At 46.1% G+C, this 16,965-nt stretch overlaps 1 protein-coding gene across 1 annotated transcript in view; it reads right to left on the bottom strand.

Annotated features, from left to right (window-relative positions):
- slc17a9b (solute carrier family 17 member 9b) overlaps nucleotides 1-16,510 on the bottom strand; it is a 40,683-nt gene extending 24,173 nt beyond the window's left edge. Inside the window, exons 1-3 of the mRNA XM_055652620.1 lie at nucleotides 16,033-16,510; nucleotides 10,440-10,637; nucleotides 4,762-4,901 (exon numbers count right to left, since the gene is read on the bottom strand). Of these exons, the coding sequence (XP_055508595.1) occupies nucleotides 4,762-4,901; nucleotides 10,440-10,637; nucleotides 16,033-16,154 (460 nt within the window). The 5' untranslated portion in view covers nucleotides 16,155-16,510. The remainder of the gene's footprint in view (nucleotides 1-4,761; nucleotides 4,902-10,439; nucleotides 10,638-16,032) is intronic.
- Between the last annotated feature and the right edge of the window lie 455 nt (nucleotides 16,511-16,965).

The raw sequence follows: 16,965 nt of genomic DNA, 5'->3' as shown, positions 1-16,965 counted from the left end.
ACACGTGCACACATGCGTGCTGTGCAGATATTTCACAATCAACCTAAACTGTAGGGAAAACAATATGTGCTTAACATGTTTGTGATAAGATAAAGGATAGAAAGGAAAGCAAACACAGGAAAATCATTTATGTATGCAGGCAAAATGTGTTTGAAATGGGCAAGTGATTAGGTCGGACTCACAAGTACTTGGTACGTCTGAGGGACAACACTGCAGTCTGCCCTAACCCACATGGTGCTAGAGGAATATCAATGCATCGAAGATAAACACAAAAAGCTGGAGTGACTCAGCGGGACAGGCAGCATAGCTGGAGAGAAGGAATGGGTGACGTTTCGGGTCGAGACCGAGTCTGTCTGCTTGTCTCGCTGAGTTACTCCAGCCTTTTATGTCTATCTTCAGAGCAGCTTGTGTTGTTTTCATACAACTAAAAATGAGCATTTAAACTGCCTGGAGGTTTATCCGGTGCTTGGCATTAGTAACATGTCAGTGCAGCCTCTGAAGATCAATCCATTGATTTCAATTGAACTGACTTTCTGAATGATCATACAATGTGGTGTTGCTATGATGTATTTTGCAAGTTATTTAGTAAGACCCTTCTTAGGATCTCGACCCGAAACGTCACCCATTCCTTCCCTCCAGAGGTGCTGCCTGCCCTGCTGAGTCACTCCAGCTTTTTGTGTCTATCTTCAGTTTAAACCTGCATCTGCAGTTCCTTCCTGCACAATATCAATGCTTCGATTCAGCTGAAACTGCAAATATTGTATCTGTTCTTTGGTAATTTACTGCTCTGGAACCAACATGTTTTTTGCCAAAGGCTTTGAATTTTTACCTCAGCTAATTTAACTAGAAACCCGTGTGTCTATGGAGTCTCGCGGGAAAACGGAGCACCTGGAGAAAACCCACGCAGCCACAGGGAGAATGTACAGGCAGCGCCCATAGTCAGGATTGAACCTGGGTCGCTGGCGCTGCAAGGCAGCAATTCCTCCGCTGCGCCACTTTCTTTTACCGCAGAATCGTTTACCCAGGGTAGGGGAATCAGGAACTAGAGGACATAAGTTCAAGGTGAGGGGAAAGATTTAATAGGAACCCATGAGGCAACGTTTTCACTCAGAGGGTGGGGGTTTTATGGAACGAGCTGCCGGAAGAGGTAGTTGGTGCAGGTGTTGTATCAGCATTTAAAAGACACTTGGACACATGCATGCATAGAAATGGATTGGAGGGATATGGGCCAAAGGTGGACAAACGGGACAAGTTGGGCCAAAGGGCCTGTTTCTGTACTGCATGACTCTATGACAAGTCATGCACTCTGTATATTCATAGAAACATAGAAACATAGAAATTAGGTGCAGAGAGTAGGCCATGTAAGCCCTTCGAGCCTGCACCGCCATTCATATATGATCATGGCTGATCATCCAACTCAGTATCCCGTACCTGCCTTCTCTCCATACCCCCTGATCCCCTTAGCCAGGAAAGGGCCACATCTAACCCCTCTTAAATATAGCCAATGAACTGGCCTCAACTACCTTCTGTGGCAGAGCAAGTTTCCAGAGATTCACCACTCTCTGTGTGAAAACAGTGATGGCTATTGAGCTCAACACCCAATGATTCATCATTCAACAAGACTTAACAATCCTAATGTTTTTTTTAGAGCAGGGATGGTATGTAAGATTCATCATCAAATTCATATAATCTTTGGCACTGCATATTACATAGAGGAGCAATGAATCATCCAGCCAACTCCTTATTTTTATAGGTAGACAAAAGTGCTGGAGAAACTCAGTGGGTGCGGCAGCATCTATGTAGCGAAGGAAATAGGGCAACGTTTCGGGCCGAAACCCTGAAGGAAATAGGCAACGTTTCGGGCCGAAACCCTGAAGGAAATAGGCAACGTTTCGGGCCGAAACCCTGAAGGAAATAGGCAACGTTTCGGGCCGAAACCCTGAAGGAAATAGGCAACGTTTCGGGCCGAAACCCGGAAGGGTTTCGGCCCGAAACGTTGCCTATTTCCTTTGCTCCATAGACGCTGCTGCACCCGCTGAGTTTCTCCAGCACTTTTGTCTACCTTCAATTTTCCAGCATCTGCAGTTCCTTCTTAAAACATCCTTTATTTTTATGGTCTACCTTAAAATAGAGCCGAGAGACAGAATTTCTCCCAGGATGTAAACATCAAATATACGAAGGCATAGCTTTAAGGTGACGGACATGCGCAGGGCAGGTATTTTGTTTTAAACACAGAGGGTGGGGTGTGCCTGGAATAAGCTGCCAGGGGTGGTGATTGAAGCAGATACATTAGTCATATTTTAAAGCCTGTTGGATAGGGTTATAGATATGCAGGGAATAGAGGAATATTGGTTATATGCAGGTAGATAAGTCAAGGTCTTGGCATCATGTTCAGCACAAACCTTGTGGGCTGAAGGGCCTGTTCCTATGCTATACTGTTCCATGAATAGATTACAAAAATTACAGGAATAGTTTTGCAGAGAATTAAAAGAAAACATTTGTAGCTACAAGCGCAAACTTAGGAGAAAACCCACGCGGTCACGGGGAGAACGTACAAACTCCGTACAAACAGCGCCCTTGGTCAGGATCGAACCCGGGTCTCTGGCGCTGTGAGGCAGCAGCTCTACCTCCGTGCCCTTAAACTCTGGAATAACGCAAAAAACAACATAGAAATACCCAAAAAAAATGATTTCTGCAAGAATCAGATATGGGTGATGCGCAGGTAGATAAGTGGTGGTCTTGGCATCATATCCGGTGCATGTATTGTGGGCTGAAGGGCCTGTTCTTGTGCTGTTCTGTGTTCTATGATTAGACTGCAAAAATTGCAAGAATAGTTTTGTAGGGAAATGACATTTGTCATTTGTAGTTACAACGGCTGAGTCTGGAGCAACATAAAAAAACAACACCCTCTTTCCCCCTCCGAGAGGGTGGCACAGTGGCGCAGCGGTGGAGTTGCTGCCATACAGCGCCAGAGACCCAGGTTCGATCCCGACCACGGATGCTGCCTGCGTGGAGTTTGCACGTTTCTCCCCGTGTCCGCGTGGATTTTCCCCCAGTGCTCCCCTTTCCCTCACTCATTCCAAAAACAAACAGGCTTGTCAACTAATTGGCTTCGGTAGAAATAGCAATTTGTAGGAATGTCAGAGGGCTGCCCTAAGTTAACGATATTCCAAAGACGCAGTTTAATAACTGCGAAAAAAACATAATTCAAATTCTGGAAAAAGATAACAGTTCCCACAGTGAAGATGTGGATTACAGAAATGGCCGAGACACTACATTTAGAAAATATAAGGCTTGTTTTGTCTGACAAATCTGATCAATTTTCCAAAATATGGTCTCCTTTCATTGAATTTCTTCAACAACAGAATGGTTGAACACAAATTCAAAACCGACGCTAGGGTCGGGTGAGTGGGTGTGGGGAAGGGCAGTGGGGTATATCTCAGGTTTCTTTTTCACTTCTTCGTTAGTTCTGGCGTTTTCTTCTTTCCTTTTCGTACCTCTTTCAAAATTCCTTCTTTTCTTTTTCCTTTCTTTTTCCTTTCCGTCCTTTCCTTTTTTGCTTCTTTCCGACTCACTTATTAGTTTATAAAATGTTAAAACTGAAGCTGTACGAAAATTGTATAATTGTTAAGTCGATTACTTTCTCCTTACTTCTAATTGCTTCTCCAAATCTGAGGAAGGACATTATTGCCATAGAGGGAGTGCAGAGAAGGTTCACCAGACTGATTCCTGGGATGTCAGGACTGTCTTGTGAAGAAAGACTGGATAGACTTGGTTTATACTCTCTAGAATTTAGGAGATTGAGGGGGGATCTTATAGAAACTTACAAAATTCTTAAGGGGTTGGACAGGCTAGATGCAGGAAGTTTGCTCCCGATGTTGGGGAAGTCCAGGACAAGGGGTCACAGCTTAAGGATAAGGGGGAAATCTTTTAAAACCGAGATGAGAAGAACTTTTTTCACACAGAGAGTGGTGAATCTCTGGAACTCTCTGCGACAGAGGGTAGTTGAGGCCACAGTTCATTGGCTATATTTAAGAGGGAGTTGGATGTGGCCCTTGTGGCTAAGGGGATCAGGGGGTATGGAGAGAAGGCAGGCACGGGATACTGAGTTGGATGATCAGCCATGATCATATTGAATGGCGGTGCAGGCTCGAAGGGCTGAATGGCCTACTTCTGCACCTATTTTCTATGTATCTATGTATTGAAGAGACCCTGGTGAGAGCAGGATTTAGGTCTTGTTCCTTTTGACTTCCTTTCAAGATCACTGCTATAACTTCCTATTGCCAAACACATTTCAACAACATGTAGATCAAGTATGCCTGCATTTCCAGTCAACTCATTGTAACTTCCACTTCAGAGCTTGTACCTATAACATTTTAATTCAATACCTTTTTCATCCTATTTTCATACTATATTTTCAATGTTTCTGTCATCAAACTTGAACAATATGCTGGTAACATCTTTAACCAACAGAATGGCAATCTACGGGATACTGAGTTGGATGATCAGCCATGATCATATTGAATGGCGGTGTAGGCTCGAAGGGCCGAATGGCCTGTCCCTGCACCTAATTTCTATGTTTCTATGTTTCTTATAAGATAAATATTTAAAAAAAAAAAAAAAAAAAGAAAAGCAATTTGCCCCAAGTGCGAGTGTGGGATAGTGCTAGTGCATCGCTGGTCAGCGCGGCCGGTGGGTTGACGGGCCCGTTTCCGCGCTGTATCTCTAACGTAAAGTAAAAGTAAAGATTGTGCTACTCACCCTGTAACAAGCCCATAAGGAATCTGGATGCTGTCAAAAGTACAATTGGGGAAGAGCTTTGATGAACAATAACTGGGGTGAAGATGACCACAAACCCCCAGGCACATGTAGATAGCATTAGTATTTTGGCTCCACCCAATCTGTTGAAAAATAAATTAATTCTTCTGAGTACAAATCCACTTGTTTAAGTATCATGTTTTCACTTAGAGGGTTAGTTGCAATCTAACTGGTTATCATTATTATGCATTATCTGTGCAATACAATGCAAAAGTTGAATCTCTTGTTCAGGGGATATGGGGAGAAGGCAGGAACAGGGTACTGATTGGGGATGATCAGCCATGATTACATTGAATGGCAGTGCTGCCTCGAAGGGCCGAATGGCCGACTCCTGCACCTATTGTCTTTCACCTGCAATGTATGCACCCTCCCCCTCCATTCCCCACCTGCCCAGGTAATTGGAGACACACCTGCCTAAGCACTGCACACTTTTCACATCCCGAATACAGTTTAATTTCGGAAATACAACCAGCTGGGAAAGAATATATTGACTTGGGAGTTTAGCGTATTGTCATGTGTACAGTCCAATAAACTAAGGCACAGCTGCAGTGAACAGCTTTTTGCTGCGTGCTAACCAGTCAGAGGAAAGATAATACATGATTACAATCCACAGTGTCCACAGTGTACAGATACAGGGTAAAGTTCAATGCAAGATAAATCCAGTGAAGTCCGATCAAAGATAGTCTGAAGGTCTCCAATGAGGTAGATGGGAGGTCAGGAGCACTCTAGTTAATGAGAGGATGGTTCAGTTGCCCGATAACAGCTGGGAAGAAACTGTCCCTGAATCTGGAGGTGCGCATTTTCATGCTTCTATACCTTTTGCCCGAAGGGAGAGGAGAGAAGAGGGAGTGGCCAGGGTGCGACTCGTCCTTGATAATGCTGCTGGCCTTTTTCACACAGAGAGTGGTGAATCTCTGGAATTCTCTGCCACAGAGGGTAGTTGAGGCCAGTTCATTGGCTATATTTAAGAGGGAGTTAGATGTGGCCCTTGTGGCTAAAGGGAGCAGGGGGTATGGAGAGAAGGCAGGAACGGGATACGGAGTTGGATGATCAGCCATGATCATATTGAATGGCGGTGCAGGCTCGAAGGGCCGAATGGCCTACTCCTGCACCTATTTTCTATTTTCTATGTTTCTATGTGCGGTGTAAATAATTGCAGTTACTTAATAAAAACTGATAAGCCTCGGGCTAGCCTAAACATTAAAAAAAGAAATCGCAAACAAAATCTTGATTTATCAAACTACACAGAGTGAAAATAATGAGCAAAACAAAAACATCCTGGAAAATAGCTGTGCTCGCGTTTCGTGCTGAAATGGACATTTTATTCTGCAGACAATAGACAATAGACAATAGGTGCTGGAGTAGGCCATTCGGCCCTTCGAGCCAGCACTGCCATTGAATGTGATCATGGCTGATCATCCCCAATCAGTACCCCGTTCCTGCCTTCTCCCCATATCCCCTGACTCCGCTATCTTTAAGAGCCCTATCTAGCTCTCTCTTGAAAGCATCCAGAGAACCAGCCTCCACCGCCCTCTGAGGCAGTCTGAAGTCTTGGAATACTCCAGATCAAAACAAAAATCAATTTTAATACGTTGGTGCCTCAAAGTGAAGCTGTACCCCGGAACAGAGCAGCAGAGTTTAAAGGGAAATACCAAAGACCTTGACACAGATTAGCTTGGCTTTGACTTCAACGCACTCCAGAGGCGTGTGGGCCAGTTGGTAATTGGTCTTTGCGATAGAAGTGTTGAAACGACGGCTGCTCTATCCCTCTCTTCTTTGGCAGTTCCTCAGGGATAGAACAACTTGCCTCCATTCCAGTTCCATGAGTTCTGAGTGGGCTGACGGGGCTAGTGTGGAACTTGCACTTTCCACCACAGATAGGGATGGTCAATCTCCGACTCTCAATACAATGGAGTCACGCAATCCTGAATCCTGCTCCAGCAATTTTAAACTGCTACTCATTTCTGACCTGCATCACAGTACACATGCATAGATGTCACTGACTCTCTATAAGGACCCACAGCTACTGTGTCTCTATGGGTGGCACAGTGGCGCAGCTGTAGAGTTGCTGCCTTACAGCGAATGCAGCGCCGGAGACCCGGGTTCGATCCTGACTATGGGTGCTGGTGCTGTCTGTGTGGAGTTTGTACGTTCTCCCCGTGACCTGCGTGGATTTTCTCAGAGATCTTCGGTTTCCTCCCACACTCCAAAGACACACAGGTTTTTTCGGTTAATTGGCTTGGTAAATATTTAAAAAAAAGTTGTCCCTAGTGGGTATAGGATAGTGTTAATGTGCGGGGATCGCTGGTCGGCGCGGACCTGGTGGTCCAAGGGCCTGTTTCTGCGCTGTCTCTCTAAACTAAACTATGGTGCCAACACTCGTTTGATAGAAGTACTGAAACTCAACATCTTAATCAGAATTAAAGGCCGCACTTTTAGAAAGGAGGCGAGGAGGAACTTCTTTAGTCGGAGGGTAGTTAATCTGTGGAACTCATTGCCACAGAGGGCCAGCTCAGAGCATATTTTTAAGGCAGAGATAAACTAATTCTTGATTAGAATGTGTCAAGGGTAATGGAGAGAACGCAGGAAAATGGGATGAGGAGGCAGTGATCAGCCATGATTGAATGGCGGGGTAGACTCGATGGGCCGAATGGCCTCATTCTACTCCTATAGCTTGTAAAACTTGTGAACAACATCTGAACGATAGGACAGGTCACCAGCAGCTAGGACCATTCACACAAGTTCAAATCCAACTTTAGGAATTTGAATTCAATTCAGTAAATACTGTGCATTAGACTTTAGAGATTTTCATTCGACTATGGAGACTTTACACAGGGCGTGGAAACATGCGCAAAGAAAAAGCTTTCACTGTTCCTCGGAACACATGATAATAATTAAACAAAATCATGTCCGTGCGGGCCAGTGATCACCCTGTACACTTACTGGTACTATCCTACATGCTACATCCGGTGGGCGGCGCGACTCTGGTCAGCAGCGGCCTCTGCAGTCTGTCCGCGTTTTATTATTTTCTGTCTGTTTTTTATGTAGTTTTTTGTTATTTTTTGTTGGGGTGTGTGTGTGGGGGGGGGACGGGGGGGGGGGACTTTTTAAATCTCTCCCTGCACGGGAGACCCGACCTTTTCTCGTCGGGTTTCCGTTGTCGTTGGGGCCGCAACGAGGAGCGGCCTCCAACAGGAAGAGACCAGGGACTCTGGTGCTACGACTCACCGTCACCGTCGCGAGGCTGGCCGAGTCCGGAGCGGGTGGAGCGGTGGAGGAGCGCTGCTGCTGCTGCTGCTGCGGCCCGTCCGGAGAGTCGGAGGCTCCAACGGCAGGTCTGTGGACGGCGGCACCGGGAGCCCGCGGGTCCCTGGAGGGAGACCGCTTTTCAGGCCTCTCGCAATGGCGACTTTCCCCGCCCGAGTTGCGGGGTTGAAGAGCTCCTGGAGCGGGGCCTACATCACTGCCCCGCGCGGCTTGGAATGGCCGCGGGACTCTGCGAGCGCACGCCAGGGGCTCTAACACCAAGACCCGGTGTGCGACCTTGCATCACCCGGCGTGGCTTTAATGGCCGCGGGACAATCGCCATCGCCAGCCGGGGGCTTTGACTTTGACTCTGACATGGGGGGGGGGGGGGGGAGAGTGCAGTGGAGAGATAAGTTTATTTGGCCTTCCATCACAGCGATGTGATGGATGTTTATGTAAATTATGTTGTGTCTTGGGTCTATGTGTTTGTAATGTATGGCTGCAGAAACGGCATTTCGTTTGGACCTCAAGGGGTCCAAATGACAATTAAATGTATCTTGTATCTTGTATCTTGCTAGGGACAAGTCACAATTTTTTTATCGAAGCCAACTAACCTACAAACAAACCTGTACGTCTTTGGAGTCTTTAGATTTTAGATAGATAGGTAGATTGGCAGGTAGGTAGGTACATAGTTCGTTAGATAACAGGAAATGATTCTTTCACCTCACATTTCTTGATGCACGCACAAGTGACGTGGTTTTTGATTTAGGCTAAATTGCTATTTACCAAGAAACCAATGTCCCGCAGCAAGGTGCTGGGGTGTGGCCTGCCTTATTATATAACTAAGTTACTGAATGTATCTATTCAGGGAAGGAACAAAGAAGGACTTGGCTTGGGTAGACCATAGAAACATAGATAAATAGGTTCAGGTGTAGGCCATTCGGCCCTTCGAGCCAGCACCGCCATTCAATGTGATAATGGCTGATCATATAAAATCAGTAAGCCGTTCCTGCCTTCTCCCCATAATCCCTTTAGCCCTAAGATCTAAATCTAACTCCCTCTTGAAAACATCCAGTGAATTGGCCTCCACTGCCTTCTGTGGCAGAGAATTACACAGATTCACAACACTCTGGGTGAAAACGTCTTTCCTCATCTCAGTCCTAAATAGCCTACCCCTTAGTCTTAAATTGTGACCCCTGGTCCTGGGCTCCTCCAACATTGGGAACATTTTTCCTGCATCTAGCCTGTCCAATCCTTTAAGAATTTGATATGTTTCTATGAGATCTCCTCTCATCCTTTCAAAATTCCAGTGAATACAAGCCCAGTCGCCCCATTCTTTCATCATATGTCAGTCCCGCCATCCTGGGAATTAACCTGGTGAACCAACGCTGCACTCCCTCAATAGCAATGATGTCCTTCCTCAAACGAGGAGACCAACATTGCACACAATACCCCAGGTGTGGTCTGAGAGAGGGGGAAGAACAAGGGGGGGGGGGGGGGGGGGAATTTGTAACTTTGTAAGTGCCCTTTATGGGCGACTATTTGCATACCCTGGAATTTCACAGTGACCTGTAACATGTGACAATAAACTATTCAATTCAAAAGTATTCAATCAATTCAAATGTGGACTTTTCAAAATGTCTTTCTTACCTGTCGCTTCAGATTGATTAGTAGGACTGGGTGTTACAATCCCTAAGATTTCACTACAATTGACATTCTTGGGGATGACCACTAGGTGAATTTGCTACCAATCAGACACATCTTCAGTTGTGTACCTCAACGTCACTGGGAGTTTCGGCCTTTTATCACAAGACACCCTCAGTCGAGGCAGGCCCACCGCAGGGTGATCAGACCTGGGTGTGTGTCTTTATGTTAGCCTCTAGATCAGTGGTTCCCAACATGGGGCGTACGCCCCACAGGGGGGCAATTTGATTTTTAAGGGGGGCAATTGAGCGCGACTGAGGAGGTCTGGGTCCAAATTTTCGATTTTTATTTTTTTGGATTTTCCATCAGGTAAACATATGTAGTTTATGTTTCAGATGTTATTTTGAGTAAATAATTTTTTTGGGGGTAAAAAAGGTCTTTATTGTGTAGTTATTACATAATCACCGCGCCATCGCTCTTCATGCACGTCGCACGAAGCGCGCGAGGTCATGGGAGAACCTTATTTATTGAATTGGATTTAGAAATGTGATTCAAAGAGCTTTTGCTAAGTTACCCTTATAATATCTATTTCCTCTGTTTTCTCTCAAGGGAAAGCAAGGGGGGGGGCATCAGGATTTTAGAGGTGATTAGGTGGGGCATGGCCAAAAAAAGGTTGGGAACCACTGCTCTAGATGGTCACTTGGCAGCCCAGACAGCACCACCTTTCTTACCTGTCGCTGATGTAGCCGCCTATGATTTGCGTCAGGCAGTAGCCCCAGAAGAAGCTTCCCAGCACAACGCCCGACTGTTTCTTGTCCCACTCGTACTGTTCTGCCATGGCCGACACACAGATGGGCAGAGTCACTCTAGCACAGTACAGCAGGCAGGTGCCCATAAACAAAAATGGGACCCATGATTTAGCTTCCGACCTGCGGGAATCAAGATAACACAGTGTGACTTCTCCGCTGTGGAGGCAACACAACTTTACACCATAATCACAACATTAGTTTAGTTCAGAGATACAGTGTGGAAACAGGCCCTTCGGCCCACCGACTCCACGCCGACCAACAATCACCCACATACTAGTTCTATGTTCGATTGAAAGATTGCAATAAGTACGAATAAGGGGTCGGCCATTTAGGACTGAGATGAGGAAAAACGTTTTCACCCAGAGAGTTGTGAATCTGTGATATTCTCCGACACAGATGGCAGTGGAGGCCAATTCATTGGTTGTTTTCAAGAGAGAGTTAGATATAGGTCTGAGGGTTAATGGGATATGGGGAGAAAGCAGGAATGGGGTACGGATTTCGGATGATCAGCCATAATCATATTGAATGCCAGTGCTGTCTCAAAGTGCCGAATGGCCCACTCCTGCATCTATTTTCTATGTTTCTATTGCAAGAATAGTTTTGCAAAGAAATGAAGACAATCATTTGTAGTTTATAACCACAAACTTTAGCTTAGTTTAGAGATGCAGCATGGTAACAGGCCCTTTGGCCCATTGACGATGCCAGCCAGCAATCACCCGCATACTAGTTCTATCCTACACAATTTACAGAAGCCAATTAACCTACAAACCTGCACGTCTTTGGAATGTGGGAAGAAACCGGAGCGCCCGGAGAAAACCCACACAGTGACAGGGACAATGTACAAACAACACCCGGAGTTGGGATTGAACCGGGATCTCTTGTGCTGCTTAAGGCAGCAACTCTACTGCTGCACTACTGTGTTGACCTATGAGCCCAAGCATGATGGGCCAAATGGCCTAATTCTGCTCCTATCACTTATGAACACATGGTCCGCGTCTTGTTCATTTTTTAGAGATTAAAAGTATTTAGAGTGGCACACCCTCATACCGTCAGAGACCCATTGGTTCGATCCTGACTTTGGTTGCTGTCTGTGTGGAGTTCGCATGTTCTCCCTGTGACTGCCTGGGTTTCCTCCACATCCCAAAGACGTGCGGGTTCGTAGGTTAATCGGCCCTCTGTAAATTGCCCCTAGTTTGTAGGGAGTGGATGAGCAAGTGAGAGAGCATAGAACTAGTGTGAATGTGTGGTGGATCGGTCAGCGTGGATTGAGTGGGCCGAAGGGCCTGTTTCCGTGCTGTGTCTCTAAATTATACTAAACTGTAGATTGTCCCTTCTTACGGTAAGTTATAATAAGCAACTACATTCATATGTCGCGAATGATATGTTAGCTTTCATTGCAAAAGGATTTGAGTATAGGAGCAGGGAGGTTCTACTGCAGTTGTACAGGGTCTTGGTGAGACCACACCTGGAGTATTGCACACAGTTTTGGTCTCCAAATCTGAGGAAGGACATTCTTGCCGTAGAGGGAGTGCAGAGACGGTTCACCAGACTGATTCCTGGGATGTCAGGACTGCTTTATGAAGAAAGACTGGATAGACTTGGTTTATACTCTCTAGAATTTAGAAGATTGAGAGGGGATCTTATAGAAACTTACAAAATTCTTAAGGGGTTGGACAGGCTAGATGCAGGAAGATTGTTCCCGATGTTGGGGAAGTCCAGGACAAGGGGTCATAGCTTAAGGATAAGGGGGAAATCCTTTAAAAACGAGATGAGAAGAACTTTTTTTCACACAGAGAGTGGTGAATCTCTGGAACTCTCTGCCACAGAGGGTAGTTGAGGCCAGTTCATTGGCTATATTTAAGAGGGAGTTAGATGTGGCCCTTGTGGCTAAGGGGATCAGGGGGTATGGAGAGAAGGCAGGTACGGGATACTGAGTTGGATGATCAGCCATGATCATATTGAATGGCGGTGCAGGCTCGAAGGGCCGAATGGCCTACTCCTGCACCTAATTTCTATGTTTCTATGTTTCTAAAACTCCTCATCCATGCTGGAGGAACAGGTCATATTTAATTGTGAAAGAAATTTAATAAAATATTGACAATCCCCTAAGCTGAGTAATGAAAAGTAATCTCCAGCATGTTTAAGAGTCAAGAGTGTTTAATTGTTATTTGGAGCACGGGAACAGTGAAGTATTGTGATGATGCAGTTTAACCCCCGCATTGGGGTGGAAGATTGCAACCTTCTCGTGGTCCGCCCTGTTTCGACTAATGCAATCAACTAGACGTGCACAAACAGAAGATCAAATAGAACAAGTTGTCCTACAACTTTAAGCTGTGCATGCCACACGAAAGAAGAAGACCCCCACATTTCTGGATTAACATCAGGCCACTGTTTAGAAACACAGCAGAGGCTGGTAATACACAAAAGGACACAAACTGTCGGAGTAACTCAGCAGGTCAGGCAGCATCTTTGGAGAACATGGATGGGCGACGTTTCAGGTTCAGACCCTTCGTCAGTGGATGTGAAAGCGGCATAACACAGAGGTGGTGTGAACGGGTCGGTGATCGATGGTCGGCGTGGACTCAGAGGGTCATGGGCCCCCGTTTCCTTGCTGTGCCATGGAGAACAAATATGAAAGATGTCACCTAGATTAGACATTTAGTGTAAGATGAGCGTTTGACGGCACTGGGCCTCCGAAAGAGGGGGGACCTCATTGAAATGTACAGAATAGCGAAAGGCTTGGATAAGGTGGATGTAGAGAGGATGTTTCCACTAGTGGGAGAGTCTAGGACTGGAGGTCAAAGCCTCAGAATTAAAGGATGTCATTTTACCAAGGAGATGATGAGAAATTTATTTAGTCAGAGGGTGGTGAATCTGTGGAATTGTTTGCCGCAGAAGGCGGCGGAGGCCAAGTCAGTTGATATATTTAAGGCAGAGATAGGTAGATTCTTGATTAGTACGGGTGTCCGAGATTATGGGGAGAAGGCAGGAGAATGGGGTTAGAAGGGAGAGATAGATCAGCCATGATTGAATGGCATAGACATGATGGGCCGAATGGCCTGATGCTTCCCCTAGAACTTCTGAACCCGTAACTTGGTTCTTGGTTCCTGGTCCTCCAAAATATTCCAAATGGAATTCAAGCTGGAGGTGGTGGAGGGTGGACTTAAGCAAAAAAGGATTCTTGGAGAAGAAGAGTTACCTTAAATTTAGTTGCGTCTGGTTGGGTAACTATGGTAGGGTGAAGACTATTCCATGCTTTAATTGTGCGGGGGAAGAATGAATTGCTGTACACATCTGTCTTGGTAGCTGGAATCTCAAATTGGATGGAACGCCCTTGTCTGCTTCTAATAGGTTTGGGTTTAACATAGAAAATAGGTGCAGGAGTAGGCCATTCAGCCCTTCGAGCCTGCACCGCCATTCAATATGATCATGGCTGATCATCCAACTCAGTATCCTGTACCTGCCTTCTCTCCATACCCCCTGATCCCCTTAGCCACAAGGGCCACATCTAACTCCCTCTTAAATATAGCCAATAAACTGTGGCCTCAACTACCTTCTGTGGCAGAGAATTCCACAGATTCACCACTCTCTGTGTAAAAAATGTTTTCCTCATCTCAGTCCTAAAAGATTTCCCTCTTATCCTTAAGCTGTGACCCCTTGTTCTTGTTCATCTATGTCGAGCTGAGCATTTAACATTTTGTAAAAACAGGTCAAACGGTGAGCTTTACGCCCGTCTTGGAGCGGGTTCCACCCCAGTGAATTCAGAAGTTTGGTAACACTGGCTTCTCTCATAGATTTCTGCCCTACTCCGAAACTTGATTTAAAAAAAAACCTCCTACTTTTTCATTAATCTTACTTTCAATTTCATTTCCTTTTTTCTTCCCACTGCTTCCCATTACACCCCTCAAACCAATTCACTCCCTACAGTTCCCTGAGACAATGTGGTCCACATTCTTACCATTTTTAACGGTAAGGTTTCTCCTGAATTTGACACTGGATTTAATGGTACCTGATTTATTTCTCTGATCTCACGACTACTCCACATCTACTCTAGTGAATACATTTTCCAATTCTGAGGACGTTCCATCAACGCATTCCCCAGGCATCGTGTTTACAAAGAGTTTGTGTCGCAACCTCCATGAACGTCAATAAATAGGTGCAGAAGTCCATTCGACCCTTCGAGCCTGCACCGCCATTCAATGTGACCATGGCTGATCATCCCCAATCAGTACCCCGTTCCTGCCTTCTCCCCCCATATCCCCTGACTTCGCTAGTCTGAAGAAGGGTCCCTTGACCCGAAACGCCACCTACTGCATTCATAGAAACATAGAAATTAGGTGCAGGAGTAGGCCATTCGGCCCTTCGAGCCTGCACCGCCATTCAATATGATCATGGCTGATCATCCAACTCAGTATCCCGTACCTGCCTTCTCTCCATACCCCCTGATCCCCTTAGCCACAAGGGCCACATCTAACTCCCTCTTAAATATAGCCAATGAAGTGGCCTCAACTACCCTCTGTGGCAGAGAGTTCCAGAGATTCACCACTCTCTGTGTGAAAAAAGTTCTTCTCATCTCGGTTTTAAAGGATTTCCCCCTTATCCTTAAGCTGTGATCCCTTGTCCTGGACTTCCCTAACATCGGGAACACTGGATTTAAGTTTCCTTTTCTCCGGAGATGCTGTCTGACCTGTCGAGTTAATCCAGTATATTGTGTCTACTTTATATATTGTCCTTGGTTTCCGGTATAAAGGTCGGGAAGATCGAGTCGACACAAAATGCTGGAGGAACTCAGAGGGTGAAAAATAGGTGACGTTTCGGGTTGGAGCCGATTCATTTCCCTCCAGAGCTGCTGCCCCCCCCCCCCCCCCCCCCCCCCCCCCCCCTTGTGAGTGACTCCAGCACTTTGTGTGTCTTTGGTGTAAACCACCATGTTGGCTCCTTCCAACACAAACGACTCGCATGAGGCTGTAAGCCTTGACATTGTATGGAAATCTGACCTCAAATGCCAGCGTTCTCGTGTGACTAACTCGAGAGCAGATCAATAGAAGACCCTTCCTGCTGTGAACCGGTAACCCCTCTCGGTTAGCAGACGTCCAAAAAAAACTTACAAAATTCTTAAGGGGTTGGACAGGCTACATGCAGGAAGATTGTTCCCGATGTTAGGGAAGTCCAGGACAAGGGGTCACAGCTTAAGGATAAAGGGGAAATCCTTTAAAACCGAGATGAGAAGAACTTTTTTCACGCAGAGAGTGGTGAATCTGTGGAACTCTCTGCCACAGAGGGTAGTTGAGGCCACTTCATTGGCTATATTTAAGAGGGAGTTAGATGTGGCCCTTGTGGCTAAGGGGATCAGGGGGTATGGAGAGAAGGCAGGTACGGGATACTGAGTTGGATGATCAGCCATGATCATATTGAATGGCGGTGCGGGCTCGAAGGGCCGAATGGCCTACTCCTGCACCTAATTTCTATGTTTCTATGTCCAGTTTACAACCGTGCAAGCGCTTTGCTGACTTACTTTGACCAATAAGTGCCATGAGCGTGAGTCCGGCTGATTGGCATTTCGTTTGGCGAGTCTCCCGGACGGATGAGGTTCATGTTGGTGTTCTTATCGCCTTCATTGTACGCGGCAAAAGCCATTGGTGAAACTTTCCAAACGCCGAGAGCATCGCCAGCTTCCTGAGCGAGAGAGCGAGAGTCATCGGCCACTTTTGCTGGAGTTCCTGTTTAAAACACACGAGAATGCAGCGCAACTTAAATGCAACGTGTCGTGTCCCATGATCTGAAGCCAGCCATGCCCGCTCCCGCTCCCGCTCCCGCTTCCTAATCCGGATCTGTTACTACGTGTCACTTTACTCCGAGATCTATCCCAGGGCTTCCGGGTACACCTCAAACCAATCTCAGGACTTCCGGGTGGTTATTTCTAAGCAGAACAGGAAAGAAAAGAGAGATAAACACACACAGCACCAGCGAGAGACCCCCTGTCCACAGACGTGGCTACTTATCGCCCCAGCCTTGCCCACAGCTCTCTCCAGAAAGGTCATCAGCTGCATCTAAATGCAACTTGCTTACATTGGAAATTGTCAACGCCACTGCGTTTCGCTTTTAAACACCCAATAAAAGCCCTTCTTGTGCTGCTGCAAGTAAAAAATCTGGGGCATAGGACAAATAAACACTCTTAATCTGACGTGCTACAACGCTGAGATCCGGAATGGTTAAAATGCTGTACACACGAGGACATGCAGTGCTGGAGTAACTCAGCGAGTCGGCAGCATCCCTGGAGAACATTTGCTTGTTTTTTGTTTTGTTTGCATGTGTGTGGGTATGTGTAACACACACACACACTGACGTTTTCTGCTCGTTTATTATATTCTTTAGAGGGTACAATGTTTACATATGCAGTTGTGCTGCAGCAAAAAGAATGTCATTGTTCTATCTGGGACATATGACA

The sequence above is a fragment of the Leucoraja erinacea genome, chromosome 21, assembly GCF_028641065.1.
Source record: "Leucoraja erinacea ecotype New England chromosome 21, Leri_hhj_1, whole genome shotgun sequence".
NCBI classification, from domain to species: domain Eukaryota; kingdom Metazoa; phylum Chordata; class Chondrichthyes; order Rajiformes; family Rajidae; genus Leucoraja; species Leucoraja erinaceus.
Note: the sequence above shows the minus strand (reverse complement) of the source record. Positions and strands in the feature narration are given on the sequence as shown.